Source organism: Phyllostomus discolor, chromosome 6 (assembly GCF_004126475.2).
Source record: "Phyllostomus discolor isolate MPI-MPIP mPhyDis1 chromosome 6, mPhyDis1.pri.v3, whole genome shotgun sequence".
NCBI classification, from domain to species: Eukaryota; Metazoa; Chordata; class Mammalia; order Chiroptera; family Phyllostomidae; genus Phyllostomus; species Phyllostomus discolor.
Genome location: NC_040908.2, coordinates 103,447,651 through 103,467,796, shown reverse-complemented (window position 1 = coordinate 103,467,796; position 20,146 = coordinate 103,447,651). Strand labels below are relative to the sequence as shown.

General features: G+C 35.5%; 1 protein-coding gene and 1 pseudogene across 6 annotated transcripts; one reads left to right on the top strand and one right to left on the bottom strand.

Annotated features, from left to right (window-relative positions):
* The first annotated feature begins 372 nt into the window (after positions 1-372).
* Positions 373-13,305, top strand: C6H11orf54 (chromosome 6 C11orf54 homolog). 6 transcript variants are annotated; one of them, XM_028517490.2, is made up of 8 exons: positions 373-537; positions 2,157-2,255; positions 7,045-7,118; positions 7,295-7,396; positions 8,798-8,974; positions 10,033-10,182; positions 11,211-11,327; positions 12,250-13,305. In XM_028517490.2, exons 1-8 carry the CDS (start codon positions 483-485, stop codon positions 12,421-12,423), a joined length of 948 nt encoding a protein of 315 aa, XP_028373291.1. In that variant the 5' UTR covers positions 373-482; the 3' UTR covers positions 12,424-13,305. The 6 variants fall into 6 exon arrangements, with proteins under 6 accessions (XP_028373291.1, XP_028373294.1, XP_035884581.1 ...); XM_036028687.1 differs by having other exon boundaries at positions 427-537; positions 2,138-2,255; XM_036028689.1 differs by lacking the exon at positions 373-537 and adding an exon at positions 5,525-5,590.
* LOC114500725 lies at positions 3,013-3,862 on the bottom strand (annotated as a pseudogene).
* Positions 13,306-20,146: the final 6,841 nt, after the last annotated feature.

The following is a 20,146-nucleotide window of genomic DNA, read 5'->3' as shown; positions in this document are numbered from 1 at the left end:
AACATAGAAAACACAAATGACTTATTGTAAAAGTACTTGAGTGTTCTATACTGTTATCTACAACTATTTAGTCATTTCTTCATAAACCTTGATGACTATTTGCTTCAGGAGCTACTACATTTTTTAACATAACCGTTAGAAAACTCCATTTTGATCATTCAATATATGACTAAAGAGAATGAACCATATGCCCTCTTGGTTTACCAATTCCTCTTGTCTATTTTAAATATCAATTATTTAAAGTATCAGTATTAAAAGGGGTTATTTGGGAGTTTTCTCATTGGGAATATTGAATACTAGAAGCTGTGGCTGCCTTTCTGTGAGAACAGAAACCTAATGCCCTTTTGCCCTCCTTATATAACTGAACTCTTAACGTTCACTCTAGAGCAGCAGCTGTTTGTGCTTGGTGCACTGGGAGCTCCTGTGACAATTAGCCCACAATAGCTCTATTCGTATATGCTCACAGGTAAAGAAGAAAGAAAATGGCCTGTGCTGAATACTCTTTTTATGTGCCAAGTCTGGAGGAACTCGTTGGAGGTAAGTAAATACACTAGTAACTTTGTTTTTAACATTATTTTAAGGGAAAAAATACAAATATTCTAAGATATGATTTATGCAATAGTACATTGAATACAGAATTTGTTTTCCTTTTCAGTATCTGTTCTGTACTGTTTTTATTGAATCCAAAATCCAAAATTCTGCCTAAAAAAATAAAACTCTCACTTTGAAGAGTCTTGATAACAATTTTACAGAATGAAAATACATATAGCAATCCAAGATTTAGGGGTGTGTGCTGCCCAAAGAATTACACAGTTTTGTTTTTACTAACTTTTTACCAATTATAATACTCTTTATATATATAACCTACTGTAGTATATTAATCAAGTTCCCAGTGTACTACTATACCTCACCCCATATGATAGACTGCCAATGAACTTAACTTGCTTATTGTCTGCGTGTATTTTTATGTATTTCACCTTGTTCAAACAAAAATTTAAGGTAGCTTCACAAGATTAATTAGGAGGGGAGATAGATAATTTGAAAAAAAGAAAAATAGGAATATAAAATGAAGACAGGAATAGCATTAATCCAAAACCTGTCAGAATGCTAACATTTGTTTGACAGCCTTTGGGTTTTACTCTGATGGTAACTCTAAAACCTACCTTTATTTCTCAAACTGTATCTGTCCTGGTAGCTCTTTTGTCCCTTTGAGAAGGTTGAAGTCAAGAAGTGTACTCAAGCTTTACTTGGTTGTCACTCTCCTCTTAGACCTTCCTATTTTTTTCCTAAATTGAATGGCAGCTGGTAAACAATTTGTATTGCTAGAATTCTTTGCTTATATTTCTTTTCTATTAGCCTTTCTGTCTTCCCCGATGTGACAGCTAAGGCTAGATTTAAGATGGCTTCTTGTTTTTCAAGAGTCTGATTCTACAAGACAAAGTAATGGCTGACACTACAATTAGAGAAATTTTTATAAGAACTTTTCATCCTTAAAAGTATATTGCTCTTAGATTTATAACTTTGAGACATCTGTGTTTGCTTTTTTAGTTTTTTATTGAATCAGAATATATCTGTAGTAAAGTACACTAATCTTAAGTGCAGATCTTGATGGATTTTAACTTGTTGACACCATCAAGATATAAAATATTTCCAGCATTCCAGAAGGCTCCTTCATGTTGTTTCCCTGTCACTGTTCTGACTTCTGTCACCTTAGATTAGTTGCCTGTTTTTGAAATACAGGTAAGTGCAATCATATAGTGTATAACACTTTTGTGTCTTGCTCCTTTTGCTCAACAGTAAGCTTTGAGGAGTTACTACATATAATTGCTTACTTTCTATCAGTTTAAATATTTACATTTCAATAGGTCTGGAATCCTCTCCCAAAAAGAAAGGTATTTCTCATCTGAGTGCAGCGTTTCTCTCTGTATTCATAATCACTATGATTTACATTGGTATTTTTGTGTCTTAGTTTATATGATATTTGTGATTAATTGTGTCTAATGTTGAGTTATATGTGTATTTATTAGTAAAGCCATTTCTCCCTCTTTTTTAATTACAAAAGTTTAAGTTGGAAGTGTGACACAAAAAAGTTGAGGAAAGATTTGATATGTGGTGACAAATTTTTATCTAATGTTAGGTAATTGTTTTCCTATTAGTTCTGCAAAAGGGGCTAAAGGATAACTTCGCTGATGTCCAGGTCTCTGTAGTTGATTGCCCTGATTTGACTAAGGAGCCATTTACCTTTCCCGTAAAAGGTAAGCAGTTTTTGTGATTGTGGTAGCTTTTTTACAATCCTACTCTTTTTCTGAAACCAGTATTATTTTTAAGAATTATTTTAAAATATAGACAAATAAAGGATACTGTCCCAACTTTTACACTAAATTGTGCTTAATTTCCATGCTTGTTGTTTTCTTATATTGGTGAGGTTTCATTTTGTACCCTTGTGGAAAAATGTGTTTTATGTACTTTTATAATTTTCATAGATTATATAAAACAAATTCAGCAGGCCATAATCCTTGATGTTATTATTATTATTATTATTATTAATTTTTTAGGAATAATGTTCAAATTTTACTAACGTACAATTATGCAGACAAATGTGGGAAAACAAGAACATACATACTTGATCATTTTCCCAAATTAGCATTATGGACACCTAGAAAGGAGTAGATCCTCTCATACAGGTCTGATGTCCCTTATGAAAGAAAATGACAAATAATGAAAGCTTAATTAAGGGAGAAGAAACAGTATAACCACTCAATGTCCATAGATATCTTTACTACGTGCAAGGCCTTTTCATCTATTTTTGATTCTCAGAACCACCCTGTGAAGTGGGCAGGTTTTATTCATTCTAATGAGGTATTTTCTCCATAAACATTGAAGAATGCCAAGAAAAGTTTGCTTTTAGACCCTAGTTTTCATGTATTTAAAGAAAAAATAAGTTTTTTAAAAGATGTTTTTCTGAACAACTTTAGTTTCAAAAATTGCATTAAATGATTCCTAGTCCATCCTTTACAAAGAAGATAAGAAATTTCTGAAGTCCTCCTTTGAATTGTTTTGGGATTTACTCTAAGCAACGTTTTTAGTTGAGAGAAGTGTTTGTTAACATTTTTTGAGGAGCAAGTGGGTGTTGACTGTCCAGAAGTAGGTGTTCTGAAAATCAATGCTGGGCTCTTGCCTTTGGAACCAGACATACTATGATGTAAGTTGGAAGAACTGAGAGTCTTTCAGGTGTCTTCAGGCTGAGTTTACTCATAGGAGTGGTGGGATTGCTCTTCAGTGCTGACAGAAAGCTTCTACTTTTACCATCATGTTTAACTGTTTTCTTGCACATTTTACAAGTAATCAACAATATACTTTTGGAGTTTTTGTATTTTTCTAAAACTTTGGCTTCTTTAAAACTGAGTTTCTTTTCTTTTTCTTTAAGATTTTTAAATTTATTTTTAGAGAGGGGAAGGGAGGGAGGAACATTGATGTGTGGTTGCCTCTCGTGCGCTCCCTACCGGGGACCTGGACTGCAACCCAGGCATGTGCCCTGACTGGGAATCCAAGCAGAGATCCTTTGGTTCACAGGCTGATGCTCAATCCACTGAGCCACACCAGCCAGGGCTGAATGTATAATTTCTTGCTTCTCGATTAATTAGTTTCTGTATCCTGGGTGTCAGTTTGGGCTTGGGTTTAAGGCGCACTAGAGAATTATCCAGAACCAGCAACTGGAAACAGTATGGATATGTTCCTTCAAAAGTGCTTTTAGCATAAGCGATAGCGGGCCTGGCAGGGCAGCTGCCCTGAGTTTCCGCACCGGAGCATCAAGGTACTGCTTCTGCCTCATCGACCCCGCTGCCTCCAGGCTGTTAAGACCCTGTTAAGACCCAATGGGTGGGCTGGAATGGGAGTAAAAGGCAGAAAACTGTACCTGAACAATGATTAAAAAAAAAAAAAGGACCCGATGACAAGAGGAGACTCCGGAAGCTGGGTTCCCCCAGGCGGGAAGGACTTAGACCTGGGATCCAAGCTCCCTCCGGAAACCGGTGCGCTAGATGAGGAGTTCCGGTTTCTTTTGTGAATCCTTGATAATAAATGAGAGGGGAATTTTTGTTTGTTTTTAATTGCTCAAGTGACTGTATGGAAACTTAGTTTAACTTTTATGGCCTATTTACTTATTCAAGATGTGATGCGAACTTAAAAGCCTTGTATTTGAATAATATATTAAATACTGATGTCCCTTCAACAATTTGCCAGGTGATCAGCAGCCAGTGTTTAAAGTGAGACTAGTCACTTAATTGTTAATTATTATTAAAGGGAAATTAATATTGTCTGAGTAAATATAATTTGTCTGAGAGTATGATAAAGACCTATATTTGATGACTTAATTTATGTAACACTGCAAGGAAGTACTAGTGCCCAGTTTATAGATGTGGAAACTGAAGCTCAGAAAAGCTAAGTAAGCTCATTGTGGATCATAAACACGATTCAAATCTAGGTTTACTTCTAAAATCCAACCTTTTCCCATTACACCCTGCTGTGATGAAAAATTTGAAGATAAACACTAATTAATAAACATTCACTTTTAGTATGCAATTGACATCTTCATTAAAACGTAGTTTTACATGAAAGTTCTGAATACTTCTTTCTCTGCCACAGATTTCATTACCTGGATAGTAAGCTAATTAATGTATCTGGGCTTCACTGTGTGTATGGGTGGGTAAAATGTTCTTTTGGAGGTCTTTCCATTTTAAACAGTCTTTGATTTTAAGTAAACCTAAAATTCTAGAAGTTTTGTGTGCTAGATGGCATACATTTTCTTTCAGATGCCATTTTCAGATGGCATACAAATTTCTTTCAGAATTTATCTTCACACCTTGAAAGCATTTAGTATAATACTTTTCTATAGCCATGTTTCTTCCAATTATAAGATTAATACACTCTCCCCCACTAAAAATAAATAAAGTAAAAAAATAAATAAACAAAAATCAGAAATGGAGGGTACAAGGAAAAAGAAAAAATGTTTAATCTTAATGCTTCATCTAGAGGGTTATACTTTGAAAAAGAGTTTTCTAATCAGTAACTTGTGAGTCTTAAAATTACAATACTAAGGAAACCAGATATGTATGTACAACCTTTTATAAGTATAGTTGGGCACTTTCTGCATGAACTGGTCTTATTCAAACCTCTAGTGACCATGGTATGTTAACTAGTAGTATTTGATCTCCACATATTTCATACTGTTTGCCTAGTGTTACCTGACATTCTCTCCCCCCTTGGTTCTCCTCTCTCCTTTGTTCTTTTGACTCTTCTTCCTCGATGCCTTTCCTACCTCCCTAATGTTGTTTCTTCCTCATTTTTTCTGGATTCCTTTCTCTTTCCAGCAGACTCTTATTTGGATGTTTTTCAGAATTCTTTCCTTAGCCTCTTCTTATTCTGTACAATCTCTCTGGCTTTTCCATCTATTCCTGTGTTTTTAATTACTATTCAGATACAACTTTGAATTCTGTACATCTCACCTAGATCTCTTTTTTCTTAGCTGTAGATCAGTAATTCCAGCTATCTACAGGACATCTCCACCTCTATATGCTAAGGACAACCTGAGGTCAGCATGTCTAAAATTTAATTCATTATCTCACCATAGTTGCCTCTTCTTTGTTCTTTTCTTAATGCCCTCTTCTCTAACTCTGTAAGTCACCATTTTTTGCTTTTTATTTTTCTTTTCCCTGGACTACTAAAATAGTCCTCTAATGCTTTCTCTAAACTTCAGCATGACTGTCACTTATGATAAAGAGTCTAATCCATGAGTAATTTCTGCTGATCCCATGGAAAATATTTACAAAATCCCTAAAACAATTGTATACATCTACCTTCTGTGTAGCTGAAGAAACAGAGCAATTCTATCTACTGTGTAATGATGTTAGTATGAAACTGACAAGACTACCTTTTCTCAGACAAAAGGTAATTTTTTCATTCTACATTTTCAAAAACTGCCTTCTCCCAAATTGTGTCTAACTGTACCTGTGATGTTAAATAAAAATGTAAGTAGAAAGTTCCTAGCATCTGAAGTGTTCCTGTAATTACTTGTCATTTTTGTAAATAACCTTAGGAAAAAACAACTTTTTAAAAAAGATTTTATTTTTTTATTTTTTAGAGAGAGAGGAAAAGAAGGAGAAAGAAAGGAAGGGAAATAGCAGTGCATGGTTGCCCTTTGCATGCCCCCAACTGGGGACCTGGCCCACAATGCAGGCATGTGCCCTGACTGGGAATTGAACTGACGATCCTTTGGTTCACAGGCAGGCACTCAGTCCACTGAGCCACACCAGCCAGGGCACAACCCAGATTTTTTTGATATTTAATTTATTATTAGAGAGAGGGAAAGGAAAAGAGAAAGTGAGGGAGAGAAACATCAATGTGTGGTTGCCTATCGCATGCCCTCTACTGGGGACCTGGCCTGCAACCCAGGCATGTGCCCTGACTAGGAATCAAACCAGCTACCCTTTGACAACCCAGATTTTTAAAGTAATAAGTAATTATAGACTAGAAATTAAATTCTAGAAATCTCATCCATCCCAAGCTTTGGCCCCATTTCTAGCCTTTGCCCTATAATCAGCTTTGTACTACCTTTGTGCTACCCACTACATCAAGTCATGCTTAGTTATGGCAATAGGAGAGTCACAGGTGGTTATAATAGGTCATGGGTCCTGGCCATATGCATCTTCCAACTCCTATTATATGTAAAACTATGACAATGGAGTTATCTCTCTTTTTTAAAGATTTTATTTATTTATTTTGTTTTAGAGAGGGAAGGGAGGGAGATAGAGAGAGAGAGAGAGAAACATCAATGTGAGGTTGCTAGGGGTCATGGCCTGCAACCCAGGCATGTACCCTGACTGGGAATCAAACCTGAGACACTTTGGTTCGCAGCCCACACTCAATCCACTGAGCTACACCAGCCAGGGGTTGGAGTTATCTCTTAATAAATTAACCTAGAGTCATCTGGCATTTTATAGTACTTAACATTAAATGTTTACTTATGTTTAAGACTTTTTTTTTTAGGCATCTGTGGGAAAACTAGAATTGCGGAAGTAGGAGGTGTGCCTTACTTATTGCCTCTTGTAAACAAAAAAAAAGTAAGTGTACTTTTACTCTTCTCATTCACATGAAGATTGTAGAATTTGGTCAATTCCTTATTGTTAGATGATCATTGACCAATGTGGCAAGGAAGTGTTGATGGACTCAGTGATAAAAGTCAACCAGGAATTTGTGTAAGTTACAATTTTAATAATACTGTTTTCCTCTTACATAGGTTTATGATCTAAATAAGGTTGCAAAAGAAATCAAGCTTCCTGGAGCTTTTATTCTTGGAGCAGGGGCAGGCCCATTTCAGACTCTTGGGTTCAATTCTGAGGTCAGCATATATGTAATTATTTTATTTTATTGATTAGACATTTGATTTGTCTTTCTTCCTTTTACTTCCCTATTAGAAATCTTACTTTCTGAATGAATTGTAGGTTGATGTCATGTCTTTCTGCAAATTTGCTATTTTCTGATACAGATGTGGGATTCCGAACATGCTCCAGTTGGTGCAGCTGTAATGGAGCATTGACCTCTAATTTCAGATTTTCTTAGGATATATACTCTGTTTTAGATGAGCCCAAGGTCCTACTGTGGTCTGCTGTGCATCTGGATTGTGACACATTTCATCCTTATACATCAGAGGATTCCTAGCTTCTCCATCTGTCTTTGCTTTTGATACTAGAGCAGCTTTCAGTTAGAAGATGAATGGAATGTTAATGACCTAGCCAACCTTTCCCCCATCCCTTTCAGAACAAATAGTAGGAACCTACCCCATAGTATGATTATTTACAAAAGGGATAGTATGATTATTACTGTGAATGTTACTACATTTCCAGCATAAAAATACTGCTGTTTCTTCACATCTCATAAATAGAAGAGTGAATGATCTCTTCAGTCTGCCCATTCTCTCACACCCTTTACAGATGTGACCACTGGTCAGTAATCACATAAGTTCTTTTTTTTTTTAATATCCTGCAAGATTGTTTAAATCCTCACCTGAGGATATGTTTATTGATTTTAGAGAGAGAGGAAGGGAGAGAGAGAGAAACACTGATGGGAGAGAAGTAACATTGATCAGTTGTGGGGATTGAACCTGCAACATTAGGTATGTGCCCTGACCACAGATTGGACCCTCAGCCTTTTGGTGTACAGGACAACACTCCAACCCAATGAGCACCTGGCCAGGGCTAATCATACAAGTTCTTTTGGAAATCATATAATTTTCCTAGTGTTCAAGAAAGAAAAAATTTTAATTAGACATTTTAAATAAAGCAAATATTATAATGTAAGAGGAACACTAAAAGAAATACTGTAAACATTTTATAAAATTTTTTTAGGTTTTTAAAAAATTTTGACTTACTGATTTTAGAGAGAAAGAGGAAAGGGGAGAGAGAGAAACATCAACTTGTTGTTCCATTTATTTGTGCATTCATTAGTTGATTCTTTTGTGTGCCCTGACTGGGGATCAAACTTCAACCTTAGTATATTGAGATGATGCTCTAACCAACTGAGATGCCTGGCCAGGGCTGATCAGTTTTTTTGGTATTTGTAAATCTTTAACATTTTGTTTTGAATCTAAAATTAAGTAGTTCACATTTCATGTTTTATTATTAGATCTTGAAATAAAATGTCTTAAAGTATAGGATAAAATTCTGTCACATTTTTCAAGCGATCCTGTTTGGAGAGACTTACTAGGATTGACTAATTTTACCTTATTTACTTTTCTTTTCAGTTTATGCCAGTTGTTCAAACAGAAAGTGAACACAAACCTCCTGTGAATGGAAGTTACTTTGCCTGCATTAACCCTAAAGATGGAGGGTACCTGTTAGAGAAATACAGTGAGAAATATCATGATTTTGGGTTTGCATTACTGGCTAATCTTTTTGCCAGTGAGGGCCAACCTGGAAAGGTGATTTTGTTCATAAAAACACAATGTTCTTCAAAAATTCTTAGATAAAAATTTGAACTTCTATTGCCATAAGTATGGTTTTCTAAAGAAAATCCAAAGTGCCTAAGTCAAAGCTATTTAAGTAACCCAGATATGAAAGATTCAGAGAGTACTACAGGTAGAATGAAACTCTCATTTAAAACTGAGGTTAAGAATAATAGTCAGTAAGCAATACTCTTTTTCTAAGAAACTAAAAGGTAATAGGATATTCATATGGGAGTGAGTCAAATAGATGAACCATGTAGCTGATAATAGATAATGTCAACCTATAATTAGTATATATGCAATTTGTTCATTCCCGACTGATCAGACATTGAATTAGATAGGCATGATGGTAGCAAAAAAAACTGTAGCAAGGAGGAGGTAAGGTAAATTAATGCCTCATTTCAGATTTACTTACTGCTAGTACACAAAAGATTATTTCAGTTTTAGTAGTTGTGAGAACTCTTAGATTTTATAAATACAGATAGCTATGTAAGCTACTTTGAGAAATGAGATAATGAAGTAAAAATACCTAATAAAGTGAAGGTAACCTGAGTCCAAAATTTTAAAGGAGTCAGAAAACTTAATCATTTTCCTCTCCCCAGCAATTAAATAATCCGGTTATGGAGGATTCAGAAAGTACTATAGGCAGAGTGAAGTTTCATTTAAAACTGGGGTTACATAAAATACGTAGTAAGCAATAATACCCTTTCAGCCTGGGGATTGTCAGCCTTTGACCATCTCAACATTAATGATAATATCTAGAGTTCACTGTAGAGTATAGCTATAATTCTTTCTCGATCCAAGAAAGCATGAATAAGACATTATTATAGTAAATGATATAAAACATATATAAAATATATTATTAATGAAGACTTACAGAGGATTGAGATACCTCAGTTTATATGTGGGTGCTGTAAGCAAACAAGTGAATATTTGCTTGATGGCACTAGACTGTCTAATGTTTCACTTTGGTAGTTACTTATATAAAGTTTTACACCTTAGAACAATGGTATGCCTATCTATGTCCTCTTTAGGTCATTGAGGTGAAAGCCAAAAGAAGAACTGGGAAACTTAACTTTGTAACTTGTATGAGGCAGACTCTTGAAAAACATTATGGAGATAAACCTGTAGGGATGGGAGGTACTTTCATCGTTCAGAAGGGAAAAGTGAAGACACATATTATGGTAAGGGCTTGTGGGGGTGTGAACACATGCAAGTGTAAAAGTGATTACAACTTAGTTTCTTTTTTATTTTATCAGTAAAGCCATCAGAAAATGTTTTAATAATTTTTTATCCTGTTAATTTTAAATGGCATGCCACCTGATCCTGAAAAGGAGGACACATTTGTGAAACTATTTAATTAATTTTCCAAATTGTTTTCCAAATTATCCAACTCCAGATAGAATTAGAGATAAGCCTATTGTTAATGCCAAATGATTATAGGATTGTACAACCATTACGGAAAACGGTGTGATGTATCCTAAAAAATTCAAATAAATAGAACTACCATACGATCCAGCAGTTCTACATCTGAATATGGATATATATAATCTCGAAAGGAAATCAGTATCTGAAAGAGATAATTGTCCTCATATGTTCACTGCAGTATTATTCACAATAGCCAAGTTATGAAAACAACAAGGAAAAAAGAAATCTGCCATTTGCAATAACATGGATGAGCTTGTGGGACATTATACTAAGTGAAATAAGCCAGACACAGAAAGACAAATATTGCATGATAGTACCTATATGGAGAGTCTAAAAAAGTCTAAGTGAGAGAAACAGAGAGGGGAGTGGTGGGTGTCAGGGGATTGGGAGTGGTCGTGGCAGATGTGGAGATGTTGGTCAGAGGGTACAGCCTTTTGGTTACAAGATGAGTGAGTTCTAGAAAAGAATGTACATCATGGTAAATGTAGCTAATAATAATAAAGTGTTGTATTTTATAGGAGGACATATAAGAGTAGAATGAGGATATACTCACAGGAAAAGTGAAAGGCTGTGGAAAAAAAATACAGTAATAGACTAATTCCTTCATTGATTCATTCATACATTGATTGGTGATCCTTTTGAAAACTAAAGTGTATAACTTCTTTTGATGCCAAGAATAGTCAATAGAATGTGTAACAAGGCTTAAAGTTTTTAACTTAACATAAAATTTTAATTCTCAATCATATTCAGTATGTTTACCTGTTTAATGATCTTTATATTGCAGCCTCCAGAATTTTCTTCCTGCCCACTGAACTCTGAGGAAGAGCTGAACAAATGGTTGCACTTTTATGAGATGAAGGCCCCTTTAATTTGTCTGCCAGTTTTTGTCTCCAAAGACCCAGTAAGTCTGTCTGTCTTTTATATGGCAGTATACCACAATGATAATGCTTGTTTTTTAGGATTATTATTTTTTTTTAGAATTAGATACTTTTGTGTTATTTAACAATTAGGATAGTCTCTAGAATTATCTTGAAACAACCCTGAGTTAGGCAGAGCAGATTTTGCCTTTGAGAAAATAAAGGCACAGGCATTTTAAATAATACCCAAAGTCATGTTATTAAATAGTAGAATCACAACAGGATTCATTTTATTTGCTGTTCATTGTACTGTTCATTATATTCTAATACTATACACTAGAAAAAATATTATCATATAGACCAATTCAAAGCAAATATCTACCAAAATACTGGCTAGCAATATTTTTTGATCCAATGATTACATGTCTAGGAATTTATCCTTAAATATTTGCATAAGTGTGTAAAATGATTAGTTAAAAGGTAATCCATGACAGAATTGCTATAATAAGCAAGCAATTGGAAATAATCTAAATATCAGTTGGAAAAGTGCTATGTACATACAGTGTAATACCATACAGGTGAAAAGAATAAGGAGACCCTTTTATGATGTGATATACAGAGATCTCAAAGCTATATTGTTAAATGAAGAAAAATATGCAGCACAGTATGTAAAGAGTGCTACCATTTGAGCGAAAAAATTAAAAGTATATCTTTCTGGAAGGAAATGAAAGAAACTGCTTACATTAGTTACCTGCAAAGAAAGAAAGTGAGTGGTGAGGGCAAGAAATGGAAAGATGTATTTAACTGAATATATCCTTTTGCATCCTTTGAATTTTGAATCATATGAATGTATTACCTACCTAATAAGATAAAAACCACCATAACATAAATTTAAAAGGTCCCCTCCCCCCTAAATATATTCCGTCCGAAACAACTTGAATATTAACAGCTCGTCTGCCATCTCAGGGGTTTGACCTGCGGTTGGAGCACACTCACTTTTTCAGTCATCATGGAGACGGTGGACACTACCACTATGACACGACCCCAGAGACAGTGGAATATCTTGGCTACTTCTTACCTGCAGAGTTTCTCTATCGCATTGATCGACCAAAAGAGACCCATTCATTTGGGAGAGATTAAACCAACTGCTACTAATTTAGAAAAAGAAATGATTAAGTTAATTAGTTGATTAACTCATTGAGTGATACAAGTATAAAATCTAATATAAATGATCTCACTACTTAAACTATAATTTCAGACTTTGAAATAAAAGGTATGTTGACATTACGCTGTGTCATGTCATAGATCTGTCTGAAAAGGCTCACTGGGAACAAAGATACATAAAGGAGCTGTTCTTCTTTATTATTTTATCCTATAAAATCTGTCTTACATTTATATTGTAAACATAAATATGACCTGGAGTCATGTGATTGGTCATTTTTATATAATTTACATTTGTCTAAATTATTAAAGTTTTCAAATTAGTATCAAAACTGCTAATTGAATATTAGAAAAATCAGTGTTGGGAACCTTGATAGTTGTTGAATCTTTGTACTGAATTTTAAAAATCCATTTTAGAAGTCAGAGTGCACTTACTTCATGGAATACGGTGATCAGAGGGAGAAACTTTAATCCTGTGGGTGAAGTTCAACCCCACTCGGAGTTCCCAGATTGCCTTTCACAAGCAGCAGCAACTAGATGGCCAGCCATGATTCCTCCTCTGTTTGGGTTGCCAGCTGGAATCAATTTGTGCTTGTTGGTTACTTGTAAGAAGGGAAAATAAACAGTATCAAAATATACATTGAAGTAAGTGTATTTTAACTTAAATTGAGGCTATTGCTAAACATGACCACTGTCCTTCAAGAAATATAAAATTATACTCTTACTGATTATAATGGTTGAAACTTTCCTCAGTGTTCTTTTATAATCATTAGCCAGAAATTAACTGTAACTTACTAATGCCAACAGTATGGAAATTTAGGAGCTCTTCAATACTAAACACATAATAAATCTTAAAAAATATTTTTGATGGTCTTCTTTGAATGTTAGCTATAACATGTCCTTTGAGTATAAATTACTAAATATTATTTTTAAACAAGCACTAGTTTGTAACAAAAAATGAATAAAAATAATATATTCATGGTGTGATTTTGTGTTTCTTTTTAATATTCTACCTCCAGGCCAAAATAGTATTCATTCATTCAACCAACAGGTATTAAGTAGCTACCCTGCCCTCTGGATTACAAGTGCAGTCACTGCTATAGCACTAGTGCCTTTAACAGACATTCAACTAGTGCCCAAAGCAGACATTGAATAAATATTGGTTGAATGAATGAATGAATGAATGGGTGGATAATTATGCTAGATACTTCACTAGATGCCGGGATTTATTATTTAATCACTTATATACTAGAGAAGACAAATAATAAGCAACTATATAATATTTCAGGTGGTAATAAGTGCTATGAAGAAAAATATAGCATTGGATGGACTGTAGAGGTGGGTGCTGTTTTGTTGTGGCCATCCTACACTGGAACAGAATGAATGCCCACCCCATCCAAAATTTGGTTCAGATGCTGAAACTAATGAAGTCTCACCCTCACTGTGTCACACACATACGGTTTGAAAGGGTTTATTGTTTGCATAATGAGACTTTCTGGGGAAAGCAGCGCAGCTCCCTAGCAAGTTCAAAAATGGCTTGAGAGGACAGAAAAAGGAGACTGGCTTGGGGGGGTTATGGTGGTTAGAGGGGAGGCCGAGTGATGGTTCTGCATGCAGTCTGAATATCCCACAAGTGTCCAAGGAAAGAATATCCACGCTTTCTTATCAGCCTGCCCAAATGCGGAGCAGAAGGGGTAAGGCTTAATAGCTATCAGCAGTCAAACATCAAAAATGGAATCAGACTGTATTACACATTTTACATAGGGAGTTCAGAGGAAACCTCTGATAAAGAGACATTTGAGCAAAGACCTGAAAGTAATGAGAGAGTGAGATATGAAATTATTTGGAAAAATACCCTCTGGCAGATTCAAAGCCCCAGAGGTAGAAGAGAACTTGCTAGATTCAAGAAACAGCAAGGTGGCCATTCTGAACCCAGTAAGATTCTGTGGGAAAAACAAAATACACTCACAGGGTGGAGCAAAAGCAGGTTGACAGTTGTTTATGTGGAAAACAGTGCAAGAACTGTAAACCTCCTTTTGCCCCACTCTTATAGTGTCACACAATATGTTAATGACATATTCAGTTTAAAATTAGGGATGTGACAAGGATGCCCAGTATCATTAATCAGGAGAAAAAGGACAGAAAGAAATACTAGGTGTAATTAATGAGAAGGAAGAAAAAAAAAGCTTTTTAGCAGAAAACATGATTGACCTCTTAGAAAACCAAAGAGCATCTATAGTGAAATTATTAGACTGAGTTCAAAAAAGTTTCCTAAATGTAAAATAAATATATAATGGGTTGCATTTCTACATATTAACAAGAAACAAAAATGTAAATGTGAAAAAGGTATCAACTACAATGTTATCAATAGTACATAGCAATATTTTTAATTAACAAAAATTATATATATAACCTTTATGGGTAAAATTATAAAACTGTTGAAAAAGAAGAACCAAAAATAGTTATAACTAGGAAGATGCAATATCACAAACTTTTCTCAAAACTATAAATTCAACTCATTGCCATTGTAATCCCAGTAGGGCTTGTCACAGAATCTCACCAGTCAATCCTAAAATATATGAGATAGCCATAAAGGTCCAAGATAAGCAAAGATAATTTTCAAGACAACCAGGCTAGGGGTATTTGATTTGTAGATATCAAAATATATAAACTTATTAAAAGTAAGGCAATGTGATTTTGGCACAATGATGGACTATCAAATCAATAGAACAGGAAACCAATGCCAGAAACAGATCCTCATATATGTAGATACTTGATTTTTTTTGACAGGTGGCATTGCAGATCAATGAAGAAAGGAAAATGTATTCAAATAGTGCTTCCAGAACCAGTTATTAGTATGGAAAAATAAAATTGGATTGGACTCAATACTAGATGAATTAAAGACTTAAATGCGCAGGTTAAAATGTTTTAAGTTTTAGAAGAGAGTATAGGAGAATATCTTTATGACTTAAGGGTATAGGAGGATTTTCTAAAGAAAATAAGGCACAAACTATTAGAGAAAAGATAGATAAATCTGATCTCACAACTTTAAAATGTAAAATGTTCATCAAACTATTTTGACAAAAAGGAGGAAAAAAGACCACAGTCTGGGAAAACATGTTTTCAAAACATATCTTTTGAAATTCAACTTGTATTCAAAATGCATTAAGAACATCTCCAAATCAATAAGGAAAAGAAAACACCCAATAGAAAAAGTAGGCAGAGTTTATGAACTGGCATTTGGGAGAAAAGGAAAAAACAATGGCCAGTGTTAAATGTTAAGATTTCTATTATTAGCAGATTAAATAATTTAGACAAATCACCTCACTAAAGACAATTTTAAAAGCTGGAAAAATATAAAAATACTTCCTTGAAGGTATTGAAGAGCTTACGAAGTAGTGAAGGACTACTAGGCCGACCAGGACCTGGGAGAGAACAGAAGCTCAGTGTAGGTGAGCCAGCCCCCAGGACCCACTGATGCTTCATGCTTCTTACGCGTGATTGCTGTTTTAAACCTGTGAGTTTTGGGGTGCTCTATTTCACAACAGTAGGTGATTGATTTAAAAAGAAACACATGGAAATTATAAGTCATGGTTACTTCTAGGAGGAGGGAGGGAGAAGTGAACTAGGAAGAGGACAAAGGAGCTTTAACTGTATCAATAATGCTTTATTCCCTAAGGTGGGTGCGGACACACAAATGTTAGTTGTTACCTTCTTTTTAACTCTAATACAAAGGGAAGGACATAGTACCATGAATCTCCTTTTTAAAAGTATGTTCTTTCATACATAACTTTTCACATATTTTTAGGATATCTTTAAAGTTTGTCCTAAAGAATTATGATTTAGTAATTTGATGCCCAATTATTTTTAAATTAAGTTAAATATTTCCCTTTTGTTCTTTTTACTTGGTTAGAACTATTTTCTGACATATTGAAATCCAATTCCTAGATATACCATTTTTTTCCTAAGGAGTTATCCATTGTATGTTCGGTGACCTCCATTTATGATAATGTTGGGTAAGGGTATCCTATTTGCCTTTGGGAAGGATGGGAAAATGTTAATAACAAAATACTATGTGATGTTTTTCTATGAAATGTATTGGAGTATCTATGTATTAAGATTGAATCATGCTATACAAATTTCTTTGTGTTAAATACTAGTGAATTCCTGTGAGGCACATTATTAATGAAATGACAACTTATTTTTCAAGTGCCCACAGTGGTGCAGTGATAAAAATCAAAGTGTAGGTACAGAGTTAAGAGGTTTTAACTCTGAAAAAAGTTGTATTAACAGCCCGCGGGTGCTGCATTCAGTGATGGAGAAAAGTGAATGCAGCACTAACTGCAGAGAGTGCTGAGACTCCCAGCAAGTTAGGAGATGGGCTGAGTTACTGAGGATCACAACCCTGGGGCGTGGGGTAAGGGGTTGGGGCAGTGAAGTGAGCTGTCTTCCTGCAGGCTTGCCTGTTGAGTTCACACCTGAGGTCCCTAGAAGTTGCCTTTAGGACCTAAGGTGAGAATTTATGCCACATTAAAATACTTCTACAGTTATTTAGCTTGGGTCCCACTCTAAGGCTGCTTGCTTCCCATCTGATTTCAGACAGGGTGAATTCTCTGAAAAAGTCCAGAGACTCTTCCCTTGACTAGAGAGTGTGAACACTGCTTTTACCCTTCTACCAGTTTTATTTAAAGTGGGTTGCATGAACCACAGCAAGGGCACAAGACATTCCAAGGGAGGCAGGGATACTAGAATATCTGTCTACATATTTTATTTCATCCTTTCTTATTTTTATTTCTGCATACATTTCTTGAAGTACATTATATTAGGGATGTCAGCTGAAATATTGTTTCCTGACAAATGTTCAAAATGCCTCAAGACCAGATACATTTACATCATCTTTCAAAACCTAAAATGAGAACACAAGCTGACAGATAATAATAAAATATTATTTGATTATTAATTATAATACAAGTAATATAATTCTATAATTAAGATAACTAATTACATTTGATTAATCAAATATATGCACCAAGTTTTCATAGAGAATCTGGTACAGTCACTGGGCAAGTCTATGGCTAGTCCCTGTTCCTGGAACTCCATCTTACCTTTGGCCCTATTTCTCTGATACATCCCATGTTTCTAAAATGTTCTGTTTTTCTGGAGTATGTTAACTACAGCAAAGAAGTCTGACTTCTTTAACTTTACAAGGATGCTTGGGATTCACTGCATTAGCAAACCTAGTATTTGCTACTACAGTAGATACCTAAAAGCAGACTCCCCTTTGCTTTTGGTTTTAGAACCCCAGCTTCCTATTACATTGAAGCCTCTGGGTGGCCTGTTCTATCACTTAACAGCAATTTGCTGAGCATCATCAATGTGCCAGGTGTTGCATCCAGCAAACGCGAGAACAAATATCGGAGACTTTCAGGGTATCAAAGATGTTGCTTTATTGGCCAAGTTTAACCTGCGCAGGAGCGAACTCTCAAAAGTGTCCAGTGACACAGTGCCCACAAGGAGCTGCAAACGAGAGACGCGCTGAGCGCTTGCAACTACGTTCTTATATAGGGGCGGGCAAGCAAGCGTTATACAGAAGCAGACGTGGCAGTTAGCAATTTGCTTACAAAGACCGAGCTCAAGAATTTCAAACCAAGCATTCTTGCATAAGGCGGGAAGGCAGGATGTTTGTTCATTAACCTAGTAATCTCCTGGCTCTAGCTAGCTAGGTTCTCATTAAAACTACAAAGCATCGCTTATCTAGCTTACCCAGGGGAGGACATCTGCTCGACACAGGATGTTTTGCTTAACTGCACTTTGTCTCTTCTATCATTTCTCTTTAGCTACAATGTGGTTCTTGTCTATTAAGGTTAAATTTAGTTCTTAATTTCCTTATTCCCAACACCAGGCATTGTGAATATATACAAAGATGAGTAAGACATGGTCTCTGCCCCAGCAGAGCTCACTCCACTGAGAATACTAGCTGACATATGAACAAAAAATTAAAATAGGATAAGTCCTAATGTATTATCCTATAAGGCACTGTACAGTAAGGGAACCTACATATCACAAACACAAAAACAAATTTAAAAGAACACATGAACTTCTCGTACTGGCCAAGATGTAATAAGCTGACAACAGCCTATTTCTACCACAATTACAAAATACAACACTGGACAAAATACAAACAGCAACTCTCAGAATACTCTTGAAAATTAAGCCATAGCAGGCTGGCTGAAGAGGGAAGACAGATCTTGAAGAATGAATAATATGATGATGAGTTTCCTGATTTTTCTTTCCTATCTCCTGAATTTGACCAGAGGCAACCTAGGTCACACTCTGCAACAGGCATAGACAGTAAAAATTCCCAAGAGAAGTCCCTACAGGCCAGAGGACCGGGAAAGGGAACCCCAGGAAGCCAGTGTGAAAGTCTTGATCTTCTTCCCTGTTTTCTCTTTCTCTTTTTTTAAACATTGCCCAAAGGCTAAACACCTGTAACACAAAGAGAAAACCCAGCAAAATGATTCCAGAGAAATTAGGAAATGGGTCTCTTCTGGTCCCATTTTTCTCTCTCTTCCCTTGGTATTTCACCAGGAAGCTGTCCCCAGCTGTGAAGAATTGCATTGCAGTGTGGGGTGTGAGAGGGGCTAAAATGAACAAAAACTGGTATTTGTGGCTACAGGAAGCAGGAAAAATGGTATAGTTATAGTATTCCCTGAGTAGCCTTTTAATATCTATACAAATTTTAAGTGTGTATCCCAAATTATCTTACACTCTTTTCTATTCTCTGTGTTTTGTTTTGGATTTTTCCATTGACCAGTCTCTGAGTTCACTGATCCTATTCTGTGCTATGTCAAATCTCTTAGTAAACCTATCCTGTGGGTTATTGATTTCAGCTTTTTTTTAAGTCTAGAATGTACATTTGATTCTTTTTTTATAGAGCAAAATTTTCTGTTCAAACTCCTCTTTTCATCCATTTTCCTTTATTTCCTTTAACATATTAGTTATTTTAGAGTCCCTGTCTCCCATCTCCAGTGGTTTGATCATCCATGGTGGATATGTTCCTATTATTTGTTTTTGTTTTTGATTATCAGTCACTCTTTCCTGCCTCTTTACAATCTACTACCACTACTATTATATGCTTAAATGTATACTATTGTATGTTTTAGATGATATCTTTCACCCTTCTCTTTTTAGGCAGAGGAGAGACCCATTACCTCAGTGTAATCAGAGATTGAGCTGGGTTGAGGATGGGTTGCATCTTAAATGTAAATAAGACTCAGGCCACCTTTGCATAGAGCCTGTTATTCCATGTATCTCTTCTGGGGTTTTAATTGAGAGCCTGACAGATCTGTCTCCTCAGCCTTGAAAGATGGTAGGGAATTCAGTTCTTTCCTTTGGAAACTTTGAGCTCCATGAAGCCTCAAATCTGATAAGTACTTTCCATGGAATACTTCCTGCTGAGCAGGACTTAGTCTCCCATGTATCTGAGTCTGCAGAGGACTTCACTCTTTTTTCTTTTAATATTTAGATATTTAAAACATTTGGAATTTACTTTTATTTATGGTATGGTTAGGGGAATGTAACTAGATTTGCATATGTGACAGATTATTGGCCCTGCACCTCCCTTCATTCACACCCCTTTCCACGTTACTCTGAAGTTTCTGCAAGTGAGAAAGCTGAGTATATCCCTTTCCCCCGCCTGACT